The sequence below is a fragment of the Lycium barbarum genome, chromosome 6, assembly GCF_019175385.1.
Source record: "Lycium barbarum isolate Lr01 chromosome 6, ASM1917538v2, whole genome shotgun sequence".
NCBI classification, from domain to species: domain Eukaryota; kingdom Viridiplantae; phylum Streptophyta; class Magnoliopsida; order Solanales; family Solanaceae; genus Lycium; species Lycium barbarum.
Window position 1 is genome coordinate 116,940,390 of NC_083342.1, and position 12,430 is coordinate 116,952,819.

A 12,430-nucleotide genomic window follows, 5' to 3' on the forward strand; every position below is an offset into this window, starting at 1 on the left:
ACATAACAAGGGAGTGGTACACGCCATATTAGGTAACTTATTCCAAGAATTATTACCTCAACCAAACCTCTAATGTCTACACTCAACAATGGGGGTATAAATGTAATTTAATCCACAGTGTAGCTCTTAAAGTTCACATCATCTATCCCTTTAACTGAAAACGACTGCAAGCAACCTGTGGTCGACCTGTATATATATCCCTCTCACATTAAAATTTTCCAATATCTAATAATCAAATATAATTAAAATAAAGCATTATACTATTCTATATAGTGCCATCCCAAAAAGATTATCTTAATTTGATTTAGCATAAAGTTTAAGAAATAAAAAAAGATTTTTAAAATATGTAATCCAAAACAAGCCTTAAATATTTGTGTGATTGAAAATTATCTCATAAAGTTAAATTATTTCTAACTATAAAAATACTTCAATCTTTTTTAGACAAACTAATAAGGAAAGTGAGACAACTTTTTTGGGACTGAGGGAGTACTATACACCATATCTCTCTACTGATGTAGATCGATAAGTGTTCATTCATTCTTAATTAAAAGTCTCAAGTTTAAATTATATCGGATACGCAAATTATATAGTCGCTTTTCTTAAAAAGCACTTTATCCCTGATATGAAATTTTTGGGTGTAATTTTAAATTTAATCGGACCCCAACATAATTGATCAGATGAGAAATAGTAAATAAATAAAAAATATAATCATGTGTCTGTGTCCCTCTATATAAATGAGATATGACGCGCAAACACCGACTCAAAAGCGTTTTTGTTTTAGTTGTTTTAGGCATTTGGTTCTCCTTCTCTACATCTTCCTTTTTCGCCTTGTAAAAGAAAGAAAACAGGAGTGAAGAAAAATGGTGGATCTTCAGAAAGTGTGCTCCATGTGCGGCGACGTTGGCTTCCCTGAAAAAATTTTCCGATGCTCCAAGTGTCACCACCGCTACCAACACTCGTAAGTAATTACACACGCGCACACACACATTAAATCTGAATTGATTAATTCATGCCCATCATTCAGTTTTTTTTTTCTTTGAGATGTAGTCTTCTTTTTCTTAACATGATGATGTACTTTTCTTGGAAAAACTTTAGTCCACAGTTTTGCTTGGTCTTCAATCACGCTTTTAATTAGAGTCTTTTTGACTGATTTTCTGTCCGTTTTGTATACTCCCATCTTCTTTTTGTTTTTGCCTTTTTTCTTGTTTGTGCCAAACCAAACATGACACTCGTCCACACACCGCCACCATACACTATCAGAGGGAACACATCCTATCAAGATTTTCATACTTATTCATTATCAAAAACAACTAAGTAATCCACCAGTGGAGCATGGGGGAGGGTACGGACGCAAACCTTACCGCTATCTTTACTCCGTAAGAGATTGTTTCCGATATGCTAAAAAGAAATATAACTGATGTAGGAATTCATACTTATTCATCATCATCCAATTTTATCAATTATGTTAGGTCATATATATGTTTCTATGAACCGTTTAGTCATGTCAGAAATTTACATACGTGTCACCGGAAAAGATACAGAAGTACTTCTAGTACTACTGTTTATCTTTATGTCAATTTTGTATGATAATAGTGTACGAGACAAGCTTAAATCGAGTAAAATGAAGGCCCTTCTAGAATTACTTCTAACGTCCTTCCCTTTATGATTAATTTTGATCAGCATCTCGGGTCGGTATCTGGGGTTGGAGGTATTAGTATCACTGTAGGAATTCATATAATTATCGGTTGTGTATGCTTGGAATTGAGTGATCAAAACATCACTGTTAGTGTTTTATGTCATGATTAGGAGTTAATTGTAGTAGACCATGCATGTGTTATGCTGTAAACATATCTTAACTAATAGGTTCAATTAATGTATTCTTTGTGTAAATAATATGAAACTCTTACAGGTATTGTAGCAACTACTACAGTGAAATGTCAGGGGGAATAGAGGTGTGCGACTGGTGTCAAAGTGAAGAAAAACACAGCAACTCGAGGCGTGGAAGCTCCTCCAGAAAATCAGCAACTGAAGGCATAACCATGAGCAGCAGATCAGAATATTCAGGTGGTGACAAAATCAAACAACAACATCATGATCATCATAATCATAGGGAAGAATCAACGGCTCATGATCAAAAGCCAAAGAATAATCACGGTGGCGCACCTTCTCCTCGTACGTCCACTCGTAGGTACAAGCTTCTTAAGGATGTCATGTGCTGAACGTATTACCGAAGATATGGAAAGAAAAAAACCTTCGCAGACGGGGTTAATTATCATGTTAATATTATCTTCCTTATGGATAATTGTAAGTGTTTTCTTTTTTCTCTTTTGACCGGTACTAGACTACTTTTCTGGCCTATATGCTACCTGCCTATATAGCTCAATAAGCTCAATGGAACTCTCTATATGTACATATTACTACTACTAGATCATAATTATGGCGTTTTCCATAAGCCCTTCATTCTCTTTCTTTCTCATCACTTTTCTTCTGCCTATTACTCCCTTCGTTTCAAATTACGCATTAATTCTCATGTTTTATTTTTCTAGACTCGAGTAAATTTGACTAATTTTAGAAGTTAAATTGAATTAAATTAATATAATAATTTATAATTTTAATTTTAATATTCATAAATTATACAAAAAGTATAATGAGTTGTAATTTTTCTCATATCAATTTGATGAGAAAAATACATTTTAAAAATATTGATTCACATAATTTAACTGAAAACATGACAACTATTATAGAAAGGAGGAAACATCTTTAATTTCTTGATGGTTAATTTATGATCATTCGGGTCAGTCATGCATGACATAATCGTAGGCCCGTGGGGACAGTACATGCTAACTATTTATATATGGGTAGGAAGCAAGAATAACTATGTAAAACATTTTGGGGTTATAAATTAGTCTCTTTTAACAGAATGGACGATATTACGATTATGATCATATGTAGTTGATGCAAGAAAAATGGCCACTTAGTTTCATCAAAAGAAATAAATATATTTATAGTCGTTAGCGGATCAAAATTAGACGACGCATACGTTTGAATATGTTTAGCATTATCCTTATTGGGTTTACATTATATACACATTATCAATTTAATTTAATTAACAAGTTATAGCAAATTATCATTTTATTATTTTTCAGATTACCAGATCAAATTTGCTGTAAAAATCTACTTGTTATTGTAAGTTAAATTAACTTGATGGTGATATACTAACGGTGATGGAGTACATAAGGTTTTTGTGGACTTGGTGAAACTCGCTATTTTTACTCCAACTTTGTGTATATATGTAACAGATAAATAAAAATGAGTATAAGGTACAGAATATGGATAACACTTGGGGTCGTTTGGTGCATGGTATAAGCTGGGATATCCCAGCACTAATTTTTTGTACCATATTTGGTAGAAGGTATAAATTTATCCCAGGATAAATTTATACCTTGTACCAAATAAGGTATAAAATGCATCCCATACCAAGAGATGGGATATCCCTTCTTATCCCACTTATACTGGGATTATTTTATATCATCTTTTAGATGGTATAAAATAATTGCAATAGATGGGATAAATTAGCCCTGAATTCCGGAATAATTTTGACTACCTACCAAACGACCCCTTACTTGATATAGTAGGGTTTCTATGGGTAGGGGCAGGGGTTTTGTCTAACAAGTTGATAGGTGTCTTTTGTTTGGGGGGGCTGGGTAGAGGGCGTAGGGCGTAGGGTTGGGGCTAAAGTGGCACTTGCACTTGGTGCACTCTAGCTACTAGTTGAGTCTCCTAAGGAGAAATGAATGCGCCTTTGGTTACTTCTTGCATAAGAATTCATAGTACCTAAAGCTGGTCACCTTTTTCCAGGTTCATTGAAGGTATTTATTGAGACCTAGCTCTCTTACCCCTATCTCAATTATTTATTGGAAAAGATTTAGAGAAAATAAAATAAAAACTAAATCCGTGTAAAAGGTGAATAAACTTGGTAAATTGTGTACAGTCCTAATCCAGTGGAATTGCTTTAATGTGGGATTTCAAGAAGATCAATATGAATAAAAGTGACATTTATCTGCCAGCTAATCAAAGATTATCTGCTAATTAAGTTTAAGTCTCGAATATAAGTACATATTACTATTATATATAAGGTAAAACATAGGGACTTTTGTAGTCCTCACAAGAATTTTTAATTTTTTTAAAAACTTTTTAATTAATTATTTCTAGGTCCTAATCTTATTTATTTAAGTAAAAAAAAAATTATATTTTTTTGTTTTTAAGATCTACTTTTCAAAAGCTATCGAACCTCCTACCTCATTTTTCATGTTCTTTGGTTTTCTATTTGATGCTCGATATCCGCATTTGAGCCCAATTAATTCAGATAATTCGCATTGTATAGCGCCCATTCGGGGAAAGCGCTCCCTCCAAAGATTTTTCCATATCCATGTTCGAACCCCTGATCCCTAATTAAGGGAGGAGCAGCTTCATCCGCTGCACAAGTTAAATTATGTATTTGTCTATAAAGTTCATTAACTATGTATAGATTATTTATTTAGAACTAAATAACTTTAGAAAATTAGGATACATAACTTATAAATGTCAAATTCTCGCTCCGCATTTGATTTGAAGTAAATAATTTCATAAAAATGGAAGTTAAAATATTAAAGGAGTGAAATGAAAGTTTTACTTTCATATATTGAAAATATACTTATATGAAATTTAATTATTACTGTAGAAACTATACAATCTTGACTTGTCCATTCATTCACCAAGAGAGAATATATATAGGATACAATCTTGAACCCTAGTGAAACAAGGAAACTAAGATCCTAGTGAAACAAGGAAACTAACCAATATATGGTAATTAGTGAAATAAGGAAACTAACCAACTAACCAATATATGGTAATAAGTGAAACAAGGAAACTAACCAATATATGGTAATTATCTCCCTACAAATATGCTACCAAATAATATCAAATAATATAAAGATATTATACCGCTATACCCCCCCCCCCCCCCCTCAAGTTGGAGCATGGGAATAAAAAATGCCCAACTTTGAAAGCAAGAAGTCAAACTGAGTTTTGCCGAGAGCTTTGGTAAAAAATGTCTGCCAATTGTGAAGATGTTGAAACGTGTGACGGAGAAATCAAACCTTCATTAATTGCATCACGAACAAAGTGACAATCTACCTCAATGTGCTTTGTTCGTTCATGGAAAACCGGATTTTTTTTTGCGATGTGCAAAGCGGACTGACTATCACAAAACAAGTTGATCGCCTTGGGATGTTGTATACCTAAACTCAACAACAGAACTCTCAGCCACTTCAACTCACAAGTGATCGCAGCCATGGACCTATATTCAGCCTCTGCAGAAGATCTAGAAACTGTGTGCTGCTTCTTTGTCTTCCAAGAGATGGGAGATTGACCTAGAAATACTAGCCAACCTTTGGTCATCCAAGTGCTGACGCGGTCATTGACCGTTACCTCACAGGAAAATCATCATCATTGTCCACTAACGATCAATTGAATATGCAACAGAATAACCAGTACTATTCTCAACTTTGTAGAGAACCGGAGACGGAGAAGAAGAAGAAGGAGAGTATTGAAGAATCGAAGTTGGTGAATAATGATGGTAATGATAATAATGGTGGATTTTGGTGGAATGAACCAGTTGATGATATGAGAATTGAGGAACTTGAAGAATTTATGACTGCATTGGGAGAATTGAAGAAGAAAGTAACAATGAGAGCTGATGAATTGAATATGATAAATGGTTCTTCTTCATCGAATTCAACAATGCAAATAGCTAGATTTGGGGCTGCCCTTTTGACGCCAAAACAGAAAAGGCCGCAAAACAACATAAAAGAGATTTCTTTATACTACATTCTTTTCGTAGGAGAAAAATTAGACTAAGAAACGAATTAAAATCTTACTCTTGATACCATGTAGAAACTATACAATCTTGACTTGTCCATTCATTCACCAAGAGAGAATATATATAGGATACAATCTTGAACCCTAGTGAAACAAGGAAACTAAGATCCTAGTGAAACAAGGAAACTAACCAATATATGGTAATTAGTGAAACAAGGAAACTAACCAATGTATGGTAATTATCTCCCTACAAATATGCTACCAAATAATATCAAATAATATAAAGATATTATACCGCAATAATTACTAATGTAATTACCCACTTGTGGGACTACAATGGGTATATGGTTGTCGTTGTTGTACACTTATATTAACACAAATTATATTTTTTTAATTAAAATATCTATTTTTATATCTTTAGTTTGGATCCGGACTTAACACGGGCCTCACATAACTAGTAGTATATATGTGACAAAGCTTTGTCAACTGTTCATCTTTTGTCTACTTCTGCTGTGTCAATAAAAAGCTCCCTCGAAGTAAAAGCTTGAAGTGTCAATCAAGTCAGCATGGTCATTACTTCTAACGAACAAACTCAAGTAATCGTCGTTGTCCCAAACCTCTATTTTTTATTTTTTTTTGTTATAATAATGACGGGTTTTGAGTTAATTTGCACATACTTCAATTATATATTTGTCAATGAAACATGCTATTTTTAACCTGCATAGGTATTCGATGCCTCTGCTCATCAAATCTTAAGAACACGATCACTTAGCGTCTTTTTGTCTGAGCGGTTTGTTCCAATCCTCTTTCTTCTTGGCAAAAGTATGAATCTCGCTTACAAAATTTTGATACATGTAATTAAAAAATAATAATTCAACAGACCCTCTATATAATATAGTAGTTTTTAAGCGAAAAGTGTTTAACTGATGACCACCTTTCGATAGATGTACGTAGCTCTGCCCCCGCACCTTCTCTTTTGCGGATTCAAGCTTCATGTGAACCTATTTTCGTGCCAAGGTAACTTAATAGATCACCATATGAAGACAGATCTATATATATATATATATAAATATATATGTATATATATATATATATTTATATGATAAGATAGCAGTAGTTGTACGAGTCCAAGTGCATGTCTTTTTTGCACTTTTCTTGGTTTGTAAACAATGAAAAAGGAGAAGTCACATGGTGGGCTTGCTTGGCTTCACAAATCTCAACTTTTGATTAATACAAGCTTGCAAGCAACACTTTGAAGATAGAGTATGCATCAACGCTGATTAGCATTCAATATTCTAACTACTTCTTCACTTCCTATCATATACTATATTCTTATTATTTAAGCAAGAAAAAACGTACTTGTGTACTTCTTATATTAGTAAGCCAATATAAGAAGTACACAAGTACGTTTTTTCTTGCTTAAATAAAAAACGTACTTGTGTACTTCTTATATTAGTAAGCCAGACAAGTGAGGGATGGCTCAGTGGTTAAGCATTTCCACCCACGACCGGTAGGTTCTGGGTTCGAGTTACACTGGAGGGAAAGTGTGAAAACACTATAAATCCTCCTAAATGGAGTGGGAAAAAGAAAAAAAAGAAAAAATATTAGTAAGCCATATTATAGTTAATTACGCTTTCTGGTCCGCAGACAATTCTTTTTCCATCCATGCAACGTTGTCTGCTAACGTGGTATATCTTCTCTCTTTCCAAGCAATACTTTTCGTATGCTGTTCCTATTTTTCGTTTTGCAAGTACGTGCCCTTTTGTAACGTTTACTCGACTTTTTGTTATGCAAATTTTGAATAGTTTAATCAATGTTACACTAATAAGCACATCGACGTTGACCAAATTATGAGAATGGGGCATGTTTAAAGAGTAATATGGCGTCATACTATCCCCATATATTTTTTGTTCTTTATTCCTTCTTTTAATTAGAACGAATATATATTTTTCAAGAACAAAATGCTCGATTTTGAATAGAAAAGGTGAAAGAATATGATTTTCCAAACTTCAAATCTGAAGGAATGAGGCATATTTCAAGACCTTTAAACATTAGTTGGATGCTCTTATATTTAAAAAATATGTGACATGTACTATATATTTCTAATAACATCTTCCTACATGAATCAATATACAATTTTCGCTAGAAATAAAGAGAGATGACATAAAAAATATGAACATTCAATCCACATTTTTAGCACAACTGGCAAGTGACAAAGCTTTAATAAACTCTTATCGATATCCCAAGCGGGAGACAATTTATAAGAAGAAGATGAATTTGGCCAAGAAATGAAAGCCGAGAGGAACTTTTTATAGAGTTTAGTGGAGTAATGGTACTTTCTTGAAGCTTTCCCTATTCATAGAAAAAGTTGTTGTTGAGTTACAAACTTTTTTCTTTAAAAAAAAATCTCAATTAAATTATTGCTCAATTCGACTAATTTCATGTGATATATAGTTGTTCTTTTCCACCGATATGAATACTGAATGATCTTTGCTCATTAAGACTTGAATATATGAAAAAATATCACTTATATTTTTGCGTTCGCTGACCGGAAGTTGAACTTGAGATATCGAGTCTCGCTCCATCTTATAGACCACTAGGTCACGACTTTTGATGTATGACAAATATTACTCATGTTAGCAGTATGAATTTCTTTGACATAATTATGTAATTTATATAGTAAGTACAGATAATTCTTATGATAAATAATATTACTGATTAGCAGTAATAGGATAAAAATGATAGTAGTAATTAATTTACTACCAAGTATCAACTAATTAAAATTTTTAAAAGTGCACATATTTTCTATTCTGTACCATTACGGCATTGCATACTTTTAAGCTAACTTCCGATTTTAGGTTGGTCGTTTCCTATGAGTTATGACATCAATCAATTTTCGGAGTCCTATTATTCTGACACTTGGAATTCACTACTCAAAATGTCAACTTTGAAGATATTTGTATTCTTAATTATTAATGGCAGCGTCTACGGCATCATCATCAACATGACTGTAATTGTTGAGGCTTGAGGGCAACTATGATAGCGACCCATTTGCTTTTTGTTGAAGCTTTTTTATCCAATCTTTCTTCTATAATTATAATAATTTTCGAAATTCCAGTATTGGTGACAATTACGGCGACGCAATAATCGATGATAACTATGTTCCTTTTATTAAAATAAATAAAATGGGTGGATTTTGTAGTCAAGATTCTAAGCATGAGTTATCTTCATCTTCTTTTCTTGGGAGATGAGAGATCCCGCCTACAAACCACTAAAATTCTAGAAAGTTGGAAGTCACTATAATTAGTGGCGAATTAAATTTATCGATTTGGATTACCTCATAATCTATCGATTATTTGAGTTATTGAATATGAAATTAATAATTAATTAGTAATTTTTTTGATATAGATATATTTTGTGCAAAAATTATTAAATTCCGTCAAATCCAAACATTACCTTATACATCCGATCATAACTCCATTATCGGATAACAATTGCTTCAGTGAACATCAATTACCACTCACTACACAGAGTCACAAACATACATCAACGATAATATACGCAGTATAGACCCACAAACAGATCGAGTCACAAATATATTGGTAAAAAATTATCTACACATCATTATATATCATGCAAATAAATATAATTTAATTGATATTTATTCTCGCTTTATTTGATACGATCAAATTATTTACTTCCTCCGTTTCAATTTATGTGAACTCATTTGACTGAGCACGATATTTAAGAAAGAGTGAAGACTTTTAAAACTTGTGGTTCAAAATAAGTCTTGAATATCTGTGTGGCTGTAAATAATTTCATAAAGTGAATTTATTTCCAAATTAAGAAAAAAGTCATTCATTTTAACACGGACTAAAAAGGAAATAGGTTCTCATGAATTGAAACAGAGGGAGTATTATTATAAACATCGATGTTTGTAAGTATATTTTTCATGTCTTTCATACATATTTTATTATTTAATTGTGATAAACTATAATGAATTGATTAAACATCAAATGTTTGATAATTTCTTTCCATTCGAGTTGGTCCTTTATCATTTTATGGAGTCAACAACAATATACATCTTCTTCACCTTTCGAATGTGATAAAAATTCTCTTTGAGGTAACCCTAACAGTTACCCCAACATCTATAAGATTGTATAGTTTAGCTTTCATAGACTGAATATGTTTCAAATATGGTAAACTTACATTAATAACTACCCTTTAGTAGGTCCTTATCTCTAGTAGCTACCTTTTCAATATTACTAACCATAACTACTATTTAATGAACATATGTATTTTAACGGGTGGATTTGTTTGTTTTCAAATGCATAGTGATTTTTTTTTTTTTTTGTTGCTTTGATATATTTCAGTGATTTTTTTTTTGCTATAATGTATTTCTGTGTCTTTTTTTTTTATGCATTTCAGTGATTTTTTTTTGATGTATTTTAGTGGTTTTTTTTTTTTGGATGTATTTCAGTGGATTTTTTTTTATGTATTTCTTTGATGTATTTCAAATACATTGTGTACATTGCAACTACATATGAAGCCAAATACATTCAAATTTTCATGTATTTGAATGGGTTTCAACAAATACATTAAGATACAAGACAAAAAAAAATTCAAATACATGACAAATACATTAAAAAACAGTGTGTTTGTGAGATGTAGATTTTTTGAATGTATTTGTATTTGACTTTTAACAAATACACACAAAAATACAAAAAAATACACACAACCAGATGTGAGACACCACCACCACCAAAACCCTAATCTGAGACACCACCACCACAAAAAATCCTAAACTGAGACACCACCACCATAAAAAAACCCTAATCTCTCCACCACCACCAAAACCCTAGCATCAAAATGGACTCTAGCATCAAACTTGCCCAGTCGTGTGTGGACATATTTTATACTTGATTTTTTTTTTTTTGTGTGGCAATTAAAGATTCGTGGGTGAAAATGAATACTTCCCTTGAAAGACTATCAAAGCAATATTTCAAATATTAAAATTCAATACTGTAAATTCTGAAAGTATATGATGCCCAAGACGAGCCTTCTTGTTCCATTTGTCAATACAAGCTGGTTAAAATGAGAGAGGGGCGGCGCGGTTGTGGTGGTGGTGGGGAGAAGAGAGAGAGAGGGGCGGCGCGACTGTGGTGGTGGTGGTTGAGAGAATGGGAGACAGATTTTTTAGGGTTTTGAGAAATAAAAAATCTGAAATGGGTAGTGATTGGGAAAAAAGAAAGATATATATATATTTGGGTATGTATTTTTGATATAGCTACCAATTGTAATTTAGAAAAGTTAATTAGCTACTAAATATAATTAAATAAAAGGGTAGTTAATATTAATAATTAGGTCTTAAAAGAAGCTACAATGAGTAAAAATTCCTTCGAAATATTTAGAAGATCTTTATTGGGCCCTTTAAGTCATATTGAAGAACCGGAACCTTTTTTTTTTTGCGCGGGTTGTCCTTCTTTTGGGGTGGTCTTTAATATTTTCCCCTCAAATTGATGGTCTTTAATTTTTGTACTTCGCCTAATACTCCGAGGTTCTAGATTCGAACCCCAGCTCAAAAAAAAAAGAAGAGAAATTTCGCAAGGCGGAGGTTTGGATTCGTAGAGTTTGGAATCCAAAACTTTACCTTGTAAAAACAAATCTATCTATATATAATAGGAGAAGCAAAAGAATGTGAGAATGACAAGTGTCATCACCACAAAATTCCTTAAAAAAATAGACCAAAATGAAGAAAAAGAGAAAAAGATTAAAATTAAAAAGATTAAGTAAAATGCACGGTTCAAAATAGAATAAGCATTCAAAAAGATGGAGTGTCTCCTATAATTTAGATAACTGATACAAATGTCCTTTAGTAACTGCTACTAATGCTATTATCTCAGCAAAGCAATAACTTCCTTTCTCAAACTATTTTTGATACGGATGAATTTTCATACCTTACAAAGTTCTGATGTTAAAGACACAGGTACTCTTCCTTCCAACTACTTCATCATTTGTTACCATTTCTCTTTGTTTTTTTTTTTTTTTTGTTTTTTTCATTTTGTAGTGATTGTGAACTGAGATTAATCAAAAATTAAAAATTGCACGACTTACATAAGGTAGGATTATACTCATACTTTGATGAATGAGGAAGACAAGAATATGAAGTGACTTAAGATTTTCTAAGTAAATTACATTCTTCTTTCTCATTAATAATAGCTTTAACCAACGTCATTGTTTTTAACAATTTTATAAGTTGATTTTCCAAATATGTATATTTTATGTTAAGCTGTTTTATTCTACGATCTCAACATATTCTGGAGTCTTATAATTGTTTGTTTCACTTATTTTGGTTGTATAGTGGCCTTTTTTATTTTTGGTGAGAATATGACAAGAAAAATTTAAATTACAGACGTATTTCAGATATTTGTACATATATTTTCCATGTTTTGTTATATTAATGACAAGAATAGTAGAAGTAGATTTACTGGAAGACCAATTTTTATCTTCATTTTTTACATGATTACGCGAGAAACCAATTATGGATAATCTCGCAAGTTGAGTATGATAA

General features: G+C 32.2%; 2 protein-coding genes across 2 annotated transcripts; both read left to right on the forward strand.

Moving 5' to 3' along the window:
- The first annotated feature begins 750 nt into the window (after positions 1-750).
- LOC132645758 (protein PARALOG OF AIPP2) lies at positions 751-2,452 on the forward strand. Its single transcript, XM_060362939.1, has 2 exons — positions 751-958; positions 1,910-2,452. Exons 1-2 carry the CDS (start codon positions 861-863, stop codon positions 2,217-2,219), a joined length of 408 nt encoding a protein of 135 aa, XP_060218922.1. The 5' UTR covers positions 751-860; the 3' UTR covers positions 2,220-2,452.
- A 1,338-nt stretch (positions 2,453-3,790) lies between these two features.
- Positions 3,791-7,142, forward strand: LOC132644467 (agamous-like MADS-box protein AGL61). Its single transcript, XM_060361063.1, has 2 exons — positions 3,791-3,805; positions 5,425-7,142. Exons 1-2 carry the CDS (start codon positions 3,791-3,793, stop codon positions 5,896-5,898), a joined length of 489 nt encoding a protein of 162 aa, XP_060217046.1. The 3' UTR covers positions 5,899-7,142.
- Positions 7,143-12,430: the final 5,288 nt, after the last annotated feature.